The sequence below is a fragment of the Cuculus canorus genome, chromosome 5, assembly GCF_017976375.1.
Source record: "Cuculus canorus isolate bCucCan1 chromosome 5, bCucCan1.pri, whole genome shotgun sequence".
NCBI lineage: Eukaryota > Metazoa > Chordata > Aves > Cuculiformes > Cuculidae > Cuculus > Cuculus canorus.
In genome coordinates, this window is record NC_071405.1 from 54,522,790 (window position 1) to 54,545,148 (window position 22,359).

Genomic DNA, 22,359 nt, shown 5'->3' on the forward strand with positions numbered 1-22,359 from the left:
TAGCATTCTTTATTCCTTCTATAGAGAGTAAAATCGCAGGGACTCTTTGTTGCAAGGCTTATACAGCTGCAGAGGGCAGGAACAATCATTTTCTCAGTATCACTATTCATACACACCCCAAAAGGAGCGTCAGCCCGAAGAATCCTCCCAAAGCTGTGAAGTGTTAGAGAAACATTTTACACACACAGAGCTTTAGTCCATTGAGCTGCAACTGAAGCATCTTTTTGGACACTGAAAAGTTGTTACTGTGACATCTTGAGCTGCATCACACAGTTACTAGACTCCATTCCGATGCGATACAAATCCCAGTGCCAACACTGAGAACATGGTGGGAAATCCTTCAGGTTAGAAGTTGACTACAAGGCCCTTCACAATTGTTACCTACTGAAAACAGATGTTGCTGTGAATGATAATGTGATGTTACTGTTATTTTATGCAGCATTTCCATGCCTTACAAGCACAGTCAAAATGCTTTTTTAGCATTTCTGAAATAACTACATCCTTTTATTTAATAAACATCTGCTTTCTGAGGTTTCTAGTTTTCAAAATAAGGTCAATGTTTATTTTGATGCACCTCTTCACTGTAGCTCCACTGATGAAACATGTATGAAAGAACTGTGAAAACTGAATGCTTTACAAAAGGAAGTTATCAACACAGTCATTTATTCCATAATGGTTTCACTGCCAAAGTCTTGGGAAGTAAGAAGTCTTTAGTGAAAAATGCAGCTTTGCTAAGTTTGAATAATAATTGCTTAGAGAAAAGTTAATAACAGAATGGGAAATAAAGAGAAAACTGTCAATGTGTCCTGCTGGCTGTCTCTTCCCTGCGTGCTGGGAAGGGGGCTCTCCCGGGGCAGCAGGGCAAGCCAGGGAGCAGCACAAGGCAGAGTACAGCCTCAGCCCTGGGAACAGGCACCTCTAGCCAAAGCCAGACTGAGACACGGGACTGCAGGTGAGCCTGGCTCATCGGGGCCCATGGCTGGGAGAGGCAAAGCTCATAGAATCATAGAATGTCCTGAGTTGGAAGGGACCCATGAGGGTCATTGAGTCCAACTCCAGTCCCTGCGCAAGACAACCCAAAAATTCATACCATGTGTCTGAGGGCATTGTCCAAATGCTTCTTGAATATTGTCAGGATTGACACAATGAGTACTTCCCTGGGGAGCCTGTTCCAGAGCTCCACCACCCTCTGAGTGAAAAAACTGTGCAGACCCTTGCTGCAGCATCACTAGGGCAGGAGCTGACAGCCCTGGGGTCTGCAGTGGAGTCCTGGGCTGTGGGCAGGATGTAGGGAGCCCAGTCAGGGTCAGTAAAGACTAATACTGCCCTTGTGGCCCTGAGAAAAACAACCTGGAGTGTATCCTTAGACCATGTGTTTCTCAGAATGCGAATCATTTCCTTCTCCTTTCTGCATCTAGAAGACCTACCCAGTACTACAACGATGACCACCTATAATACTTCCATACAGCTAAGCCTTGCAAGACATGTGGTATTTAATACATATTCAATTGAAAGGGAGCTAAAAATATTCAGTATATCTCGCATTTATAATGTAGACATATGCTACTATTTCAAGAGAGGCATTTTCAAGATAAACCCATCTGTGACCAGTTATGCTACTAGACAAAAATGCAACAAAAAATAAGTGAACTAATCAGAATGACATCAGCAAAGCATTTTGTCTAATTCTGTCTTAACCAATGATCTTGGCTCAGACACAGCAGGCTTGCAAAGAGCTTTGAAGATGAAGAATGCCAAGTACTATTTTTATGAATAATGAATAAGCAATCAAAGAATTGGATTTGAGCAAAACTGGGAAAACAAGAATGAACGTGAACAAGCTGGTGACAGCAAGAAGCGAAATACAAAATGGTACAGGAGAAGAGATAGAGTATCTTATTAAAACAAACTGCTTCTGAAAAAGGAGAAAATAATCCAAGTCTTCATTAATTTCTGGTTTACACTCACTGTGTATATTTCCTTTAATCACCCTCTACCCCCCAACCCATGGCTTGTCAGTATATCCCCTCTAACAAAGCCACTAAAATCCATCAGTTCCTCTACATCTTAACTCCACAAAGAGGGAGACTGAGCGAAAATTTCACAATGCCAAACTTATTTGGAAAAGTGAACAAAACACATAGTATGAAGTCACCAGTTGTTCATCCAAGGGGCCTAACAGCAACTCAAGGTTGGAATGGATAAACTGTTACATACTAGCCCACAACCCTCTCAGCTTTTCCTAGACGTGTTTGTGAAATAGCTGGAGATAGGATATAGGGCAAAATGAACTGGTTCTATATAGTACAATTATTCTTGTGCACTTTTCCTCCCTTTCCTTCAATAAGAACATTAACAGTGTTTAAACAGTAACAGTGTTCATTTCCTTAGAAGAAATTTAAAACAGCTTTTTAAGCTAGAAATGGAGACACATAGAAAGCAATACCATCCAGATAAGATGTATCTGTGTGAATTTCAGCCAAGCCTCAGACTAGCCTTTACTTTAAGCACACCTGCAGTATAATCTAGGAGCAAATATAAGAATGAGACATGATCTAACTATAATCTAATACCTATAATCACAACAAATTAGATAAAACTCTTCTCCTGGTAAGTAGATTTTCCTTGAAATAGTCCCATGGTACAGGCAGATAAGATATTACAATCTGGAAAGAAAGAATTCCAGATTTCCAACATGAAATCACGCTTGTAAAAAAGAAATTGAGGCAAAGAGAGATTGGATAAGTGTGTTTACTTAACATAAAGCAACCCCACAGCATACAATACACACAATCATGCCAAATAGATGCACACAACAATGATAGAAGAGTTATTCACGTGGAGAACTTTCAGAACTTATTTTTTCCAAATTACCAGAAGCACCATTCTATCAGCAGTAGCATTAATGGACAGGGCTCAGGCAGTTTTACATCATTTCATCCTTCTCTGAAAACGCAGGAGGAATCTCAATGAAAACACTTGGACCCGGCATTTCCAATTACTGCCACTGTTCACAATCTTCCTAGAAGCAACGACAGGATGGCCTGAAATTGCACTAGACTCTTCTGTGTCAGTTCTGCACTAACAGCTAGGGTGTAAGGTGGAAAGACATCCATAGATAAGATGGAGAAATACATATTTTTTTCTGTTTGTATAGCTCCTAAACACAACTCCACCTGACCATCCAGCTGTACTTTCTAGTACTATCACAGTGCAAACAACAGAAGAATCACAGAATCACAGAATCACAGAATCACAAGGTTGGAAAGGACCCATTGGATCATCAAGTCCAACCATTCCTAACACTCCCTAAACCATGTCCCTCAGCACTTCATCCACCCGTAATAAATTACTTGTAGAGCTACAAGTAATAAACGATCTCTTTTTCCACCTTCTTCAAAGCCTGGTCAAAAGGGACAGACATCATAGGTGCTGTATAGTAAGTTCCTCTCCATATTATAGCAGGAAAGAAAGGAAGAAAAGTCTAGTGAGTCCCACCAAGAGTGGAGCACTGGGCAGGAGGCTCTCAGCAGCCAATGGATTTGAGAAGCAGGAGATTCCCTCTGCTCCTTAATGCTGCCTACCATGTCTGGCAGATAAATCATCCACTCTCAGACTGTGAGCAAAGATAAAATGTAGGCAATAGCCTCAGCTGCTCTTAAGATCTCAGAACTGTCAACATTTCTGCCTTTATTTTGCTTGCTGCTTTCCCTAGCCTAAGAATCAATAGAGTAAAAACAAGTTCAGCTACTCCACTCCCAAAGTAGGAGAAGATATGAAAAAAAGGCATCAATCTGCACCCTTCAATCACAAGAAGACATAGACCCCTACAGACTCATCTTTTCCATCCTTGTGTAAGCTTACCGTTCACTTGTTTCTAGCTGTACTCCGATTTTAGCACTGTAAGCCTCTGTGTTTGCAGTTTCATGCTTTCCTGCTTCTGGGACAAAAAAACCTCCAAGAAGTAATCATTGTTTGTATTGGTGGACATGCTGGATCTAAGAGGTAAGCATTTCATTCTGGAATAAAACTGACACAGGCTAGTCTGTTCCTTTTCTGCTGTTTTTGGTTCTACTGTAACCATCTTCTTCTTCCTGGGGTGTACACTATTCACTGTATAGCTGGAGGTGACCCACCTTTCTACCATGTGCTGCTACACTGTCTGATCATTTGATGCCAAAATCAAAACAATTGCTGCCGTCTCAGCTGCAAAGTTGCTCTGGATTTAATATTTAGCACAGTTAAAGTGACAGAGCTTCAATTTCTTGGAGATATGCTACTACACATTAAATGAAGCATTTCTCCTTCAGTGTGGGGAAAACTACCAGGCCACCTCATGATCTCTTATACCTCTGGCACCGGAAATTAAAAAGGACAGAACAGCGAAGGGACCTTTTCAATGGTATGTGACATGGATTAAAATTATTTTCCCATAAGCCATCCCAGGTGAAGCCTTAAAGGAATGCAGAATGGTGCAAAAAAGCAAGCGATTCTCAAATTTATTTCCCCACAACACAGTATCCCCTGTCTCAGTTTTTAGTCTCACTATCTCCATCTCTTCCTTTCTCCCATCACATAAGTACAGAATTTATATTTATAGGAGCAGGGCTATCACTCCTCTTCCGCAGCAGTGAAAGAGAGGCATACAGGCACTGCTTTTTCAGAGTGGTCCCCTCTGTGGGAGTTCAGGCAGCTTCACTGCTCTCTTGTTGCATAGCCTGGTCTAGCATATACTTGAGTTGCCATTGCTATGATTAGTCCTGCGAGTTCCAGCTCTCCCAAGCTAACCATCTCTTGCTATGGTTCAGCCTACCTGCATCAGCATCTGATAAAAAATGGCCCATATGAAACCAAAAGCATTTCTCCCTTCCCTCCCAGAAAAAGTGGAGAATTGCCACAGCAGAGTGCCTCAGCACTGCTGCATCTTCCCGCTTCCTCATGCTTTGGACAGATCCAGCATATTAGGGAAGCTGAATCTAAGTGGTAGTCAAGCAAAACCTTCTCCCTTCATTCAGGATGCTTACTTGAGGATCTACTGATTGCATGCAGGGAACAGAATCTAATGCTACAGAGAAGCATCAGTCTCCAAAGTTGTAGGGTGTTTCAGTCATTTCGCTTCCATAAAGTCACCAGGTTGGCGATAGGCAGGAGAACAGATGAACTGAATATAGTATATGCGGTTTCTGGTTCTTTTAATATAAAGCACTATCATCTATTAGATGCGAGACAGCAAGATCTCATTTAAGAGTTATTTGCATCTGTTAGATAGGAAATCTATGACAACTAACAAACTGCTTAATTTCTGGGCTCTCATCCTTGATCTTCAAAGAAGGCCTAGAAAGCATTTGCAAATGCTGAATCTGGGAACACAAACTCATAATCATACTAGAGATTAAAAGTTATGAACTCATTAATTTTAATGGTATGTTTATAATTCCTCACTACTCCTACAAAGCACTTACTCCAGGTGATAATTACCTCTTTTTTCCCCCTCTCTGTTCCTGTACACCTAACAAAAATATCACTTCTTTCTTTGCTAAGACTTCCACTCTACTCAGCAGGTCACCTTTTACCTCAGGTGTCCAACTCATTAACATATTGAAGTTGAACTCAGAGAAACTGTTTTCAAGGTGCATTTACTTCAGAAAGTACCCCTACTTCTCTCAGGAAAGAAGAGGAATTTCAGTTCCTAGTAGCTGTGTTCTTTTTCTAACACAATAGCAAATTGGCTTAACATAAAGTTTACCTCCCCCAGTAAAGCTAAACCATATGGCTTAGACCTCTACCATAAGAAAAGAGAAAAAAAAAGCTAACCAAAGATTCATTCTTTTCACTTCAAATAATAACTATCTGTAGCTTCAAAGCAGGAGGTGGCAATCACTGCTTGGCAGATAACACCCGTAAAATCCAAAGGCACTACCAGAATTTTGTTATTTAATTGCTGTGTTGGACTTTTCATAAAGCACCACAGTAGACCTGATGGCTTGAACCCATTAGCTCTTTGAGGAATACTTTACTTGAGTTGCAGAAGCTGAGAGTCCTTGAGAGAAGTATATTTCATTTATTGTAATAGTGTTCAGAAGAGCTTTTACTTACTGAAAACGAGGAAGGTGGCACGATTACTAGCGAGAGAAGTAGGAACAAGTTCTTCATCTTTGCCTGTGGGAACAGAAAGACTATGGATCAGAATTGCTTGCCTCTTTGCTGCTTGTATGGCAGAAAAAGCTAAGATACCGCATGGTAAAAATGGAGGTGAAACTAAAATCAAGGTGAGAGAAGAAAAACGGTTTAATCTCTAGACTCCTTGGAAAGATGAAGGCAACTGTGAAGATTGAAATTACCCTGCACAGAAAGCCAAAACGTAACCACTGACTGCAAATATTTCCTTGAACTTTCCTCTGGTATTATGAGAACATCATCCCTGGGCACAGGAGAAGTTACATGCTGTTGCATGTCTGCCCTCCCACTCTTTTACATAGACACATGATAAAACACCAGAAGATTGCAATGACTTCAACTAAATCAAAGTAAGAAATTCCACAGTTAATATTTCTGTACCCTATATTCATCCTGTGTGGCTTGGTGAACTTCATGTGTGTCTTTGTGTGATCTTGCTTGTTTAAAGGCCTACAGTTCATCATGGACAGATGTATTTAGATTCAACCACCAGTAGCTGTATCACTTCTGCAGAGCTAGAAAGGAGATCAGGCCACACAAACTGGTATGGCACCATACCATAGGATTTAACAATGGGGCATTATGCACATTTGGGGCCACAATACTTCATTGGTACATTGCCTGTTGTTACTTTATCCTTTATCTTTTGAGTTAGAGCAACCAAGCCCACAGCAACCACCACTCACCAACCTTTACAGCTGTGAGCATGGACAATACAGCCACTCGAAACTGCCTATTTCTCATGACCGTTTTCTCATGACCTCATAACCAGATGACTGAGCCCAGAAAGAGGAGATTGACTAGAGATTCCTAGCATTGTTTTATCTAGTCTAAGCTTCTTTCTGAATTGGGAAAGGAAAGGGTAAAGGAAAGAGAGAGAAATCTTCCTTTCACATGAAAGCGTCAAGGAAGAAACATTTATCTCATCAGTCATTGTAGATCTGTGTCACAACCTTATCCAACTGCCAAATCACTTTCACAGTGGAAGGACAGCCAGAAGAGACCCTTTTGCTACGAGTTCATATGCACACAAACAGCAAAGATTTTTGCAAGATTTTGGAGCAAGCAATATACAATGTCCTCAAAACACTAGCAAAAGGGCACTGTAAGAACAGCACCTTCCTTGAATGCTGTTGGTGTAAAATAGAGATAAATCTTCACGATTAATCAGCTCCTCTTTCTACTGCCCAGAGAAAAAAAATCTCTTCCCAGCATTCCTCTCTCATGTCTTCCATTCCAGACACCTGTCAGGTTCATGAAATGGCTGTGGAAATCACATCCTTTGCTCCAGCAGCTTTGCTCTGTTACTCATGGTCTGTCCACTCAGTTCCTTCTGGTGTCTGAGCTAAGAGGTGGACAGGGGAGCTGGGCCCAAACCACGTGAGGCTCCAGAAGCAGAGGCCAGAGAAACCGCTCACCAGGAACAGTAGTTGTCCCAGTCTCCAAGTGGTTCGTATTTCAGAGATTTTTACCAAGACAGTATAAAAAGACTCTGTGAGAAGACAACTAGAGATAGCAGCCAGTGCTTGGGACAATCCCCTGCATCAAAAAAGCAAAAGTTAACAGCTTTGGTGCTTGCTTGTATTTTTATGCCATTGCACTTCCATGGGAATTGCTGTCATATGTCTAACACCTGGCTCAAATTTCACGTTAAAAAGCTTAGACTCTCTACACCTATTAGACTAGTCAGCAGATTCCAGGAAGGATGGTAAGAAGGAAGAACAGAACCTGTATCCTATTAAACCCCTCACTGCAAAACAAATCTTGTGACTGATTCTCTGAACTTCAATAAATTTGTTATTGTAAAAGCCTCCTCAGATGCAGTATTCAGCACTGATCCCTGTTCCCTGACTTTCAATCAGGAACAACACAGATGGGATTGGGGAATCTGCCTGATACCTTGGGGGAAAAAAGGGCCAGTTCTGCTTCCAGATTTAATGGCTCTTTCACTCCCTGAAGGACTCGGAATACAGCAGCATATCTTTATTCTCCTTGTTTGCCAGTCTTGTCACCGAAGCATGGGTATGCAGGGGAAGGAATGAAAAGTGTTTTGCGGTGCTTTCACTTGTAATAACAGCAGTTGTTACTCTCTGTGCCTCTTGCCCACCCTCAATCCTTTTCAGTCCTCCCCAGCTCCCTTTTCTCACTGTGTGCTAGAACAGCATCTCTGCTCTCCTCTATCCAAAACCAGTCACAAGGCCTGAAGGGAAATGGTGACTTTATGCTCAAGACATGGAACAGCTGCTGGAAAGCTTGCATGGAGGATTTCCTGCCATGCTGCTAAAATATGAAGTTATCTCATCAAGAGGGATTATGAGAGTCAGTTCTCAATAAGTACGGAACAACCAGAGTTTTCATCCAGAACTAAAAGTGAGCTTGACTGAAACCTCCAATCCATTACACAAGAAGAGAATCAAATTGCCTAGCTGACCATATCTGGCCTTAACCGCTCAGGTTAGATGAATAAAAGCATTGAAGTGGTGACTGGTTTTAGCTATTCACAGCTTGGTCCAAAATAGTCATTCCAGACCTGAACTCTGAAGCTGTTTTCTCTAAGAGATGCTGACCCAAGCACCTCTGAATGATGGAGAAGTTCAAACTTGAATCTGACTTTAGGAGCTCAGGACCCTTACTTCTATTCCAAAACAGATTGGATCAAATAATATTTTGTGGAATTTCAGAAACTTCTGAAAGGATGTTCTGATGCCCTTTCTTTCAGAAGAACATTCCCCACAGCACATACTTCTCCCTGGTGCTGTGGACAGGAGGGTCAGAGTGCCACAAAGGAGATGGCTGGAATTTCATAACTCTGGACAGAACAAAAGGACTCCAGTAGAACTGGAAATTGGGATAAACATCTTTATTTCAAGGCTTAACACTGAACCCACTCAGGAAAGAAGCTGTTGCCTTAACAAATAGAAGGTCTGGAAAAGATGGACGGTCTTGGAGATTTTTCTATAGAGGAGGCAGCTGTGAACTGCTGTAAAAATATTTTATTGAGTTACAAACTCTCATCCAGGGCCAGGCAGACTTAGCAAGATCAGTCAAATTGTCATTAAAATCAGGAGTATGTTTCAGAATCAAAGATAGATTTAATGACTCCTATACCAGTTTATGCACACAAATCTTTCCTTCCAATGCACAAATAAGGTTCAAGATTGCTTACTTAAACTTAGCCTCTTTTCCAAATAACCTCTCAACATCCATATCCCTAGGGAAACAAGACCTATATTGCATGTATATATGTGTAAAAATAACTTTGAATCAGCTGTCGAATTCAGGGTTTCAAAAGCATAAAGCTAATTTTCTTTTGAGGGAAAATATACTGGGCTGGGATGAAGAGACATATCAGACTTCTAACCTCTTTAGGTGAGGATGTTTTCTTTTCAACAGGAGGGAATCCAAACTCAAAAGGGATGTTATGAGTAACAGCCTTGCGTAAAGAAGAGCTTAAGCTGTTTAGATGCTAGAGAATCAGATGACCAAATCAGAAGAAAGCAGACTTAATGAGTGTCATTGTTCAGAGATTTATCAGTCAGTCTGGGTTTTTCTCTATTCTTTTTGAAAGCAATTGGATAGCCAGTGCTACACGGTTCTTCTGTTTGGCACATAAGATAGATCATTCTTCTTTTGCCTGTGAATTACGTTTCTAAATAACTCTTCGGCCAAAAGACAAAGACCATGTAGATGGGTCAGGGACTGTTCTGGGAGTGGTTCATAGGCAAAAGATAAAAAGACCCCTTTGGGTTCCCAGTTTTCTGTTGTCAGATAAGATTTAGAGGGGCATGCAGGTAAATGGCAAAGCCACCCAGCCATCCTAACTTCAGCAGTTCCTTACAGCTCATTTTGTCTCGCAGCTGGGGATTTGATTTTCCCAATGTGGACCTATTATTCCCATCTGAGCTAGCCCTGACTCAGAAGCTGCCTTTGTACGGCTTGTGAGCCACAGGTTGGCCACTCTAGCAATAAATATTTGCCTGTTGCAATATAGATAGAAAATGCTTATTGTAAAGTTTAGCACATCCAGCACTAAAGCAGAAGTTGCCACTGTGATTCTGCTATTTGCACCTTTTCAGTATTTCCTTCCTTTCCCTCCAACTCCACCTCCTTTAACACATCATATCTCACTCAGTTGTTGTATTTTTAGAAGTTTGGTTGAAGGAGGTGAGAAGTCAGGAAGGATGATGATATGTTGTCCAATTACCCACTGGCATAAAGTTTTTAGCCATTGACTCAGATCAAAGTCTTTTAACTTTTAGTTTCATTACGTTTTCCAAAGACATGATGATTTTTGCTTTGCTCTCAAAACCTCTCATCTACTGAGAAGTACCTTTTAAGTCTTTGGTGTAAGAGTTAAAAAGGGAAAATATGTACATACAGCAAAAGATAAGATGAAGGCGAGGAGAGAAAGGGGCTCCGTGGAGCAGGGATTGAGGGTAGGGAAAACCTTTCTTTTACTTAGGCTGGGTGCTGATTTGGGAGAGCATGAGCACTACATCACACAGCACAGGTGAACCAAGAAACAAATCATCCCTTTAGGCAGACGATATCACATTCTGAATACACCCATTTTCTTCCCCAGCTGTAGTAAACCAGCTTTTGTTTGACATTTTTCTAAAGAAAACCCTGGGCATGATGTCCTTTGTGCTAAGGTGGATAAGTCAATTACTGTGCATATGCCTGTTGAAGTAAGAAGACGCTGAATTTCCTTTGCCTGGACCATGCAACGTACCACAGTCATAAAGAGCTTTTTATATACAAATCAACAGATAAATGTTTATAAAGATGTTTAAATACAAGACTGGTTGAAAGGGCTTAGTGGGAAAAGAGGGAGAATAAAGAAAAACAAGTTGTCTGAGTAAAACTTTATGGGAGATATCTTTTCCATTGGTGTCATTGGTGTCCAGATGTATTAATTCACTCTAAATACATGCTACAAGTTGAAGAATCCTCATCAAGAAAGTAACCTTGCTGAGATACACTTTCATCTGTATTATGTATATTATGAAAGAGAAAATGTCAGCTAGAATAATTTTAAAATTCATCTTATTAAAAACACACAAAAAAAGCAAAGTGACAGCTGTCTAAGGAGGACTAAGTAGCAGTAACACACAAGCATCTTTAAGACTGCTTTATCAGTACGCTTTGATCTCAGCCTTTGGCCTGATCCCTAACAGGCAGATAAATCTGCACGGGGCCACTGCTTAGTGTGGGTGACTCAGATTGACAGTGTTTTTACAAAGTAATTCTGCAGCAATGCCGAGTTACTGCCAACACCTGGGGAAGCTACAGCAGCCTCTGTCATAGAGTTTTAATCTGAATACCGACATCACACAAAACTGTAGCTGAAAATTCATCAGGTGCCAGAGTAAGATCAGGCTGTGAAACACAGCGAAGCTCTGGTAAGGCCTCACCTCATACCCTATAAGGGGGTAGGGAGGTGGTAGAGCTGCTTCTTTCCTGGTGTCCAAAATCCACAATGAAGTCTCTAAGGTTAAAGTCAGTGAAGCAGCATCTTCCAAGTAAATGTGGTCGCTATGACGGTCCTTTAAAAGAGCTAATACAGTATTTCATGAGGATAATTTTCTGTCTATCTATTAAAATCAACTGAGATTAAATTTTCTGCAACTAGCTTTCCACTGTTAGGTTTTCAGCTAGACCTGTATTATAAGGAGTAAAGATAGGATTCTGCCTTCTATTTTGGTAGTCTTACTGTGCTTAGCTGTTAATTAAATCTGGGAGCACACAGGGATAATGACAAGTGCACACAGACTAAGACATTGCAACAAGAAGCCACACACTACCTATGGAAAATACATGACAAGGATATAATATCCTAAATGCTAACATAACTGAAAAGGAATGCCTGACAACCTTTTACATTTATTACTGTCCTGTCACAGCTCAGGCTTCATTTACATGAGTTATTTAGCCTGATCTGAAACAGTACCCAATAACGAGCTATGCTGCTGTTTACAAACCTGTTAGCCAGCTGAGACTAATCCTTTCCTATTCAAATTTTGGAGAATTCTTTAAGACAGTAAAGGATTTCAATGCTGGAAAATGACTTCCAATTTTATTTAACTTTGTTCCATCCTAAATATAAATGTGGCAATCTTCTGCAACAAGGGGTTAAAAATAAAACCAAACAGAAGTAAAAAATGAGGGTTATCTCAAAAGGAGGATTTAAAACAATCTAAAAAAAATATTCTTGCAAGATCTACATCTCTGTTCATTGAGTAGTACTACACTCAACAGTATGCTTGTAGTGCACATAGGGAACACCTATAAAATAACGTATAAAACCATCTTTAAATAAATTTGCCTGGGGACTAACAACATAGACAGGAAAACATGAGAACATTCAACCTGAACATCATGTGGTTTTGATTGCTGTTGCCTCTACATTGTTTCTGGAGCCTAAGATAACCTTTTTTTTTAAGCTAACTCAGTTTTAAAGTAGCTATATCTGTAAACATGCCCAGTAAACCACATTTGTATAGCAACATCTCTTCCCTAAGGAACCACCCTTACCAACTGTAATGCAGACACACCTTCAGTGGGATGAAGGAGGAATTCCCCCAGAGAAGTCAGTAGGCTTACTTACAGTACTTTGCAAGGGAAAGATGTTGAGAACTCACTAAAAAATGAAAACAAACAAACAAAAACAGAACAACCCAGAACGTTTGACTAACAAACTTCGGAGGCAGAATGTGTGCTAGTGAAATTAGGGCTGCAGTCTCTAAGGATACCAGACGCAGCATCTTTCATCTGTCACTAAAAATTAACTTCATAAAAAATGATCTTAGGAGGGTGTGATCGCGCTGCAGTGCCTGGAGAGATCTCAAAGGAAGCACATGCTCAGCTGTGTGATCACAGCAAAATGACAACTGTGTGATCTAAAAATAAATTGTTTCTTTGCTCTGAAGCTGGTTTCTCCCACAGATACCCAGACCAGAGCCTCCAGTTACCGCTTTAAGGGTTAGGCAGAGAAATACACAATCCGAGGATGCCACTTGTTTTCTGCACATCATGTCTGCATGTCAAGAAGGTGAGCCTGTTACTGTGTGAGAAAGCACAAACAAGCAGTTTGTACATGGACTGTGGATATAAGTACCTGCCCAAATCCGTTAATACAAAAGTCCCTTCTCAAACACCTACTAATCATTATTATTCATTGTCCAAGACAAGACTGGACCACAACAAATCATGTTTCAGATCCAAGTATGTTAAAAAAATTGAGATAGTGAAACTGTATCCAGCAGAGTATCATTTCCAGCGAAATAAATTATTTTGACAAGTCCATCATACCATGGGCATAACTGAAAATGACTGTACTGGATCAGAGCAATCGCCCATTCCAGTCTAGGCTCAGTAACTATGCTAGGTGCACCGAAGGGCTTATCATCAGTTTTGTAAAATCCTTCCTACAGAGCTAAGAGTAAAGCAATTTATTTTCTCTGGAGTTCACTGAGCATCAATATGTCACTAAGAGAACATTTTCCCCTTCCTTCAGCTGATGATGAGCCTGTACCACGAATCATGAGGACTACTGTAACTGCATCCTATGTATTCTAGGTGTTGTTCTTATACAACAAAACAGCTCTCATCCTCATATAAAAAAGCTATTTTTTTTTGTGGGGTATTGATGAGTCACAAGATACATACATGAACTAATAAAATATTAACCATTTTAGTATCATTTAAAGCCCTCCTCTGAAAAAAGAGAAAGCATTCTGGCAGCCTCAGGCACAGCCTCTTCTGAGGCACAGAACAGTATTTTACCTTATTTACACTGCATTCAGAAGAAGGTCCCTCAATCAAGATTGGAGTATTATTCTGTAGATTCTCTATTTTAACAGAATTTCAGTGTTACTTTAGAATAAAATTTGCTCTTCAAGCTCCAACTCAAGAACTACCAACAAAACCAGTTGTTGCATCAACGTAACTCACCTTCCTGTTTCCTAAACCCTTTTGGCAAGTCAGGGCAGAGCCATTTACACAGACTGCAACTGAAACTTGGTGCCTAATTTGTGAGGCAAGTAATCCCTGAAGCAACTAAATTACCAGACTTCTCCTTTACCAAGCCAGTAAGCAGCTGGATCTGAGAAAGAACTCATCCCAAACGCAGATATATTATCTGCGTCAGAGCTTACTACATTCATTGAACAGCAATTTGAGACCATCCATGCTCTAACTTCTCTACAGCATAAGTGCTGTTTACCTTTAAAATTAAGTCAATTTAGTTTTATATTTAATGTTCTTCTAAATATATATACATAGATAGACCAACAAAGAAAACCCTACATCCTAGCTTGAAAATCTCCTAAATTCATTCATAACACACCTTTTCTCAAATGCTACATTCAGAGTAGAATGTTTACTAGTGAACAGATTTGGAATATGCAAGTACTACAAAGAAACTAACCCAACCCGTAGTGTTTCTGTGAAACCATCAACCATTTACACCCATAGAATCATAGAATAGAATCACTAGGTTGGAAAGGACCTATTGGATCATAGAGCCCAACCATTCCTATCAATCCCTAAACCATGCCCCTCAGCACCTCATCCACTCGTCCCTTAAACACCTCCAGGGAAGGTGACTCAACCACCTCCCTGGGCAGCCTCTGCCAGTGCCCAATGACCCTTTCCATGGAAAATTTTTTCCTGATATGAAGCAAAATATGTTAAAACCAAACATCTCTGAGGTGTCGGGATGCTCCAAAGTGTGTGAGAACCTGCAAATATCCTTGAAAAAGAAGTCTCGATTATCTCACATGGGACAGGAAAACATGCTAAAAGCAAAAGTGCCAGAGTTTCCCCAGTCTATATGCCTGCTACATTCGTCCTGCTTTCTGTGTTCTTTCTGGCAGAGCACCTATGTCTGATCCCAGCGGGCTCATCTAACATCCTACCACCAGTGATACTTTCCCTTCCCACTCCCCTGCTCCCCCCAACTACAATGTCAGGAACAGCGGTTTTGATTAGATTAAGTCTCAGTGTAATTAGCTGCAAGTGAAAGAGATTCAAGTTCACCAAATACTTAAAACATCTACTTTCCTCCATTCTAGAAAACAAAATTTTGCAGTCATAAGCACTACGGTCTCTCCTCTCCGCTGTACTCTTTTAAACTGAAGGAAAAGAATGGTTGTAAATAAAAAGTAGTTTAAAAAGCAAACAACACTGAAAAGACCAATAGAAAGTAGATAGGTAGAAGGCTCAGGAGACAGCCCGGAACACAAAGGCAAATCTTACCTTCTGCATGTACCTGCGAAAGGTGAGTGCAAAAGCTGGGAGCTGGGGACACTTACACCACTCTGCAGCCAGGCTCCAAAAACCACTTTCCACTATCCTTCTGGTTCAAACAGTGGCTCTTAAGCACTCTTCTCTCCAGCTTCTGTTGGGTTACTAATCCTTACTGCACAGGAAAAGGAGAGTTGTATTTCATTTAACCCCTTCAGCCTCTAAGTTTCTTCACAAGAGTTTTCATTTTTGCTCAGGAAAGCCAGAGACATAAGCACGCACACACACATGCATGTTTTGAAAGTTTCTAGTGCCTGCAGTTCGTGTGCGAGTACACACATTAACTCTAAACTGTGCCTTAAGTTATTGCAGGGGTGGGGCCCTTTGTAACCAGTTTTATTTTAGCTGTAGGCAGCATATCAAAAGAGGGAGAGTTATCCACAAATCCCTTCAGTATTCATTTTCAGCAAGTTCTTCGCTTTGAAAACAACTGTTTAACTTGACATCCACTTTAAAACTAAAGCCTCAATGACAGTTCACAAATATGCATTTAACCAAAGGAAGTTTAAACTTAAATAAAATTCACAGCTAGGTTTGGCTCTGGGCAGTGTTAAGCAGATCACCAAGGTCTGGAAATACTGGCACTGTGGATATAGATCTGAGTTTAACCAAAGACAATGGCAGCTCAGGTTTCTGTGTTTTTTCTTCTAACAAAGGCCGTGCAATTCAGAAACTCTCTGAAAAATCCCATGAGAGAACAATTTAGCAATAGAAAAATCGTTAAGGGAAAAGGAATCTAGTTGGATGCATTACAAGGAAAAACTTATGCTGTTAATCATGTTTATACTAGAGAAATCATTGCATAACAACTTACATGTTGCTGTTGGTTTATCTTGAAAATAGATAACACACTCTGCCTCCCCCTTGATTTTGTTCTCTGCTTAGTATAAAACAAATAAATATTGAAATACAGAGACCACAGACCTATGAAAATAGACTCTGGTCCAGCAGTTATAATACCTACCAGCATTTCAGCCCTACTTAATATTATGACCGAGGTCTCCGAGACTATGAGAGTAGCTTTGAAGTCTTAAGTTTGGGTTGTTTTTTTTGTTTGCCTTCCAAATTTAGAGTTCTTTTTCATCAGGAGCTCATTCGAAACCATGAGGAACAGTCTTGCTTTCAAAAGGAAAGATGAAGCCTCTGCCTTCAGGTATAGTAACTTCACATGCTGGATCTTCCAAGGAAGACATCGAGATATGCAATGAAATCTCCGGAACTGGTACCATTGCTCTCTTCTGGGCTACACGACTGTTTTGGATGATAAAAAGAGACAATATCCTTAGCAACTGGGGACAAGCCTAGACACGCACAGCTGCAAAAGGAAAAGAGAGTTTCTAGCAGCCTCACGAATGTGCCAGGTGACACAAAAGAAATTTTATGCTAGTGCTATAACTCTTTTCATCCCTGCTGGTCAATCCCTTTTTGGTAACTATCCAGGAAAGTACACAGTGCTCAAATCCTACCTTTACACATCCCACAAGGGACAGAGTTCAAATAGAAGTTACATCTTTTCCACACGCAAAAGCAATCCTGTACTTTCCTGTCCAAGCTAACTTCGCCAAAATAAGCAAGGACAAACCCTAAGAGAAAAATGAACACAAAATGGCAACATCTCCACCAAGAAGCACAGGAAACCAAGAAGTTTGAAAGATACAACACACTCCAGAATAATGTCTAATGGTGGTGCTGACGCATGGCTTCCATTGTTATTGGAGACAACAACTGGACATCATTGATGCCTAATTAAGAATACGGAAATTATTGTCTTGCCCCGTAGATTCAAATTTTTCATCAAGAAAATATATTCAGGCATTGGACTAAGCTGTGGGCCCTCCTTTTCCATCAGGAAGAAGTTAAATCCTCGCATGCTTTTTCTTTATCCACCTGTACTCTCAACTGGTTGTTGGCTACTGCCGTCCTGGTAGTTGTCACAGCTTCGTGATAGTTGATAAACCAAAACCTCAACCCTTGGCCTTATATGGATAAACCATACTTTTAGATTGGTTTAAAGCTTTTAGCCTGTATCATTGGTGAGAAAAGGCTCCAAATCCAATTCCAAAGGTTCAAAAGCTAGTAGGCAAAAAGTACGTAACGCCAGAGGAATTTATAAATACCTGATTCTTAAAATGCCTTCTCACAGCAGCAGGACTCTCGATGAATGTCTCTTGGAAATACCAAGCTTAATAATGTTCTTGTGGTTCTTGTGTTCTTGTTGATAGTTAAAACTACAAGAGAGTTCAGACACAAGGAAAATGTGACTGTTGATGTTGGAGTCTAGCCAGAATACATCCAAAGCCAGCTGTGCCTACTGCATTAAAGCAGATACTGTGTAAACACATCTGGATTCATTTTTAACCCCAGAAAGACTTAATAGATAACATCCTGAGATGCTGAAATAAAACTAGAAGTGACCAGACTTTTACCATAACTAAGCAGTATGAAACATTGATGAAACTTCATTTATTAATGAAAGAAAAGAAATATCTGTGCATACTTCCTGGTTCCAGTAGAGACATGACAAGATTAGAAGCTATGAATGTGTTTTTGAACTCAAGGACAGTTCTCACCAGGAAAAAGACAATGCAAATGTGAAGTAAGCCTTTGCCCTGTAGTTCCACAGAATGTTTTGTGTGTGTACCTTTTCTCTAGGAGAAAGGACATAATCCCTGTGTTTAAATTGTTTTTAACACCTACCACTTGGTGAAAGTAAGATAATCCACAGATTCAAGACCATTCTTGTCTCTTGATAAGATGCTCACAGTTCACTATGGAGTGAATAAAGTCAGAACGACAAGGATTTGCCTCTCGCCACTAGATCTATCCCGTGCCTAGCCTAGAGGCAACAGCATATGGGTGTCAAAGACATAATCGCCAAGAAGAAACAGCTGAGGTGAATGTATAGGAGAGGGATGCTGCTGAAAAATATAGCCCTTCTAAACTCATCAGTGAAATGCTTTTGGCAAGAAACAACCTCTACAGGTGCTGTGATACAGGGATTTCAAGTTACACAATAAGAGATCAGTAGGAAGACTTCTGCTTTCTCTTTTGTTATACTCCAGAAGGACCTTTCATGGAAACAAGTGACCAGGATTCCATAGTACCAGAGGCTGTTTTCAAGGACTATCTAAAGGTTTGCCCGCTTTACTGAACACAGCTCCGATCTAACTAGTCATGGCTGTCTAACACTTACAGCATTGTGGTGTGTTGACCTTGTCTGGTTGCCACATGCTCACCAAGTTGTTCTATCACTCCTTATCCTCAACAGGACAAAGGAAGAAAATGTGATGAAAAAGCTCACCAATCGTGATAAAGACGAGGAGACCACTCACCAGCAACTGTCACTGGCAAAACAGACTTCATTTTTGGGAAATTAATTAGCGAGAACAAGAAAAACACTAAAGACAGCTTCTCCCTACCTCTTCTCCTTTCCAAGGAGGAGCTTCACTCCTAACTCTTCTACCTCCTCTCCCCTCCCCCTGAGCAGCATCCAAGAAATTCAGACAAAACTCACAAAGCCTCCAGAAGAGAAGCTGGTCTCAATGGCTTGAGCATTCACTCAAGGAATGAAGGATCTGTGTTCACTTTGTTTAGGAGATCTGAAAGTCCCAGGAGATTATTGTGATCAGGAAACCATGGTAAAGAGATGCATTATAAGTTGGTGTTCTTGATCACTCCCTAATCATTTAGCCAAATAACAAGGATCTGTGATTATACAGTTACAGTTGGGTCACATGCTTAAAAATAGAATGTCAGATTAATACCCAGTTTCTTAGATAAGTGCAGTAGCCTAATCAAGAGAAATGAACAGCCACTCACATACCTTAGCTTACTGCTTGGGGCACTTTATTCAGGGAACATGTTCAAATTCTTCTGAGCACAGGATACTGTTGAACAGTAATCTAACATCCCAGGTAAGTGTGCTGATGTCTGAATGACAAGGTAAAGAAACAAGGGTCTCTAGGATGTCAAACAAAGTCCATTGCTACTGCGAACACTAAAACATATCGCTCCTGCAGAAGGGTCTGAAAAAAAGAGGCTTAAGCTCACTCTGAAAAGAAAACATCTTGTGACACACTGATTTTTTTTCTTATTATTTTTTTAGAGAAAAGGTAGAAAAGTAAAATTTTATTCAATCAAAACTGAGCTTTTTTCAGACTTGAGTAGTGCACCACTAACTCCATTTTTCCCAGACCGTCACTCACTATCACGGTATCGGCATGTCATTTAGACCTATGAATCATAGCCTCTCAATATATAGATTGAAACCTTGCCAGTCCCTTCAGGAAAATCTCAATTTCATGTTCAGCAGATGTTGCGAAATCCTTACAGGGAAGGTGGAAAGCATATTACACACTGATGAGCTCTGATGTACATCTTAACTGCATCAAAGCTTGTTATCCTCTTGCAGTAACTCTTGTACTGGTCTATATCTGCTCCAGAGACCTGGCCACCCATGAACTCTTTGAATTGCTGAGGACTGTTACAGAGGAGTTGACTCTGTACAACATTTTTACAGATCCTGCAACTAGAAGAGACAATTCTATTGTATTTTCCCAGTACAAAGCCACTGAAGTCCGCAATGCAAGAGGGCAAACTAGAGTAAGGTATATGGACAATAGACTCCTGTATTGAGTATTAAAGAGAGGTATCAGCTTCATTCCTGTCCAGCCTCCCTTCTTACATGCTTCCATATAATGCAGCCCAGAACACGGAAAACCAATGCAATCATCAGGATTTTGCTATAATCTGCTCTAGGAGTAGACCAATTCGCAGGCATTTGTTCTGACTGGGTCCAATTCTCTTAGTCCCTTCTTGACAACTGAGCCAATTCTTTCACTGTGGTCTCCAAGAGAGCCTTCAAATAAATTGGATTTTTGTATTCAAAGAATTAGATACCACTCTTCATCCCTTTCCAAGAAGAGGGAAACGGTAAGCCTGTAACTTCATATTTATTTTGATTCTTGCACAAATCAGATGAAACTTTTGTTCAGGCCAACTTTCAGAAACAAGTTCATGACACCACACACATTTCAGCTCTTCATCTTTAAGTCATTTAAAGAACAGCAGCACACACTGATAATGTCAGTGTTCCAAAAGCAAAAACAACTTCAAAGTGCTGTGACTAATTCCATGCAAACTTTTCTGTGAATGATACTGCAATACACTGAATGTCAGGATATAAGAGAAGGCACTAATCCATTGCTAAGATTATACTTGGATACCCAAAGATTTGCATATAAAAGGTGGTGGACCTACATGTAATAGAATGTACACTGATTTTAAACCAGCTCAACTACTCCCAGGTTTAACCCCATATAAGCAAAACCAGGACACAATTGAGTCTATTGGAAGGGGGAGGGTGTTGCATTATTTTTTTCTAGCAGTGGATAATGCATCCAGTTTTTCAAATGTCCCACCCAAATCTTAGGACATTTACAGGAAATCATTCCCACAGCTTTCCTCAAAATTAGACACTTTGAATCCTGATAATTATTAAGAAGCTGATCCTAAGGCCACTGCAATCCCATTTTCTTTTTCTGTATCATGGATTTAAATATTGCGTAGGGTAAACTTGGCAGCCATTCCGAGAAGCTCATTTAGAGAGATTAACCTGGGAACACAGAGGGATCCAGAGGGTCTTCATTAGTCCGTTCCTTGCTGCACAGGATTTGAACAGGAACAAGTATATTTAGCAAGCATACATACACAGACTCAAAAAATAACACATACATGCTTTAAATGTGGCAATGTCTTATCCAGAACAGCCGCTCCCTCAGCTGTTTGTTTTACTTTTATTATTGGTTTTACATTTTAGTGATATATAAAAAGTAGAAGAAATCACAGGTAGCAAGCAGATTTAAGCTAGAAAATTAATTTAAAGAGAAAATATTTTTATTTCTTATACAAACAAGTATAGAGATCAATGTTAATTTCTTGTGCTCCCCAAGCTGTTACTGGCGAGCAAGGAGCCAAGAGTCAAGGCTGGTCATTTGTATTTAGATTACATTTGAAAACATAAAAGATAGTCTATGATCTCCCAAATGTTTTCCAGATATTACAATCTGCTCCACCCCAAACAGCAAAAAATAAAACTCTAGATCACAAAAATGTAACAAAGCATGCTGTCACAACTCCCACTCACAGAAAAAGCTGGTCCCCATGGATGTCCCAGTGCTTTGTTTGCCACGTAAACAGCAGCCTTCTGCTGGACCAGAGCTCAATAAAATTAATGGGAAAATTTCAATTTCCAAAGACTTTGGATCAGGCCTAAACTGATGTGGCAGAGGGGAGGGCAGAGAAGGAACAATAACGAGCTAATTCTAGGCCTGACCTCTGTATTTTATAACCAATAACAAAACTACAATTATTTTCACCAGCGCTGGACTGAGTTCTATGGTCTTCTTAGCTGTTCTGCCTCTGCCCAAATCTCTATGGGGAATCCGAAGCAGCCAGATTTCCCTTCCCCCAGGCTGGCTCCCTGTTCTCAGTGGCATTAGTCCCCTCCACTCTGCAGTGTGCTTCTGCTCCTGATACCATCGAGACCCTGCACCCCTCGGGGGTGGAAACAGCTTCTCTGCTTCTCCCAAATGTCAGCCCTCAGTGCAGAGGATCTTGCCAGGCAGAGATAACAACAGAGCAAAGCTTCGGAGGGAAGAAGGAAGGTCATCACAGCCAACATGAAGCAAGATCTTCCTGGAACTATTCCAGCTATTCTCCATTTAAACATTCAGGCTTTTTCTCTGTTTAAACATTCAGGCTTTTTCTCTCAGCACGCTCTCTGCACTCCCCTCAGACATCTCCAGCTATTCATTGTGGAGTCAGAAGTCACCTGCTCTTAGCTGGGCTTGGCTACACTGACTACCTGCACTGATT

General features: G+C 40.5%; 1 protein-coding gene across 9 annotated transcripts in view; it reads right to left on the bottom strand.

Annotated features, from left to right (window-relative positions):
- Nucleotides 1–22,359, bottom strand: part of PAPLN (papilin, proteoglycan like sulfated glycoprotein) — a 60,196-nt gene that overhangs the window by 33,958 nt on the left and 3,879 nt on the right. For 2 of the 9 annotated variants that reach the window (XM_054067918.1, XM_054067916.1), the window contains exons 2-5: nt 17,601–17,711; nt 16,448–16,734; nt 15,436–15,598; nt 6,097–6,159 (exon numbers count right to left, since the gene is read on the bottom strand). In XM_054067918.1, the coding sequence (XP_053923893.1) occupies nt 6,097–6,159; nt 15,436–15,444 (72 nt within the window). In that variant the 5' untranslated portion in view covers nt 15,445–15,598; nt 16,448–16,734; nt 17,601–17,711. Of the gene's footprint in view, nt 1–6,096; nt 6,160–15,435; nt 15,816–16,297; nt 16,361–16,447; nt 16,735–17,600; nt 17,712–22,359 lie in introns of those variants that run through there. The other 7 variants (XM_054067917.1, XM_009563992.2, XM_054067920.1 and 4 more) reach the window with 7 other exon arrangements.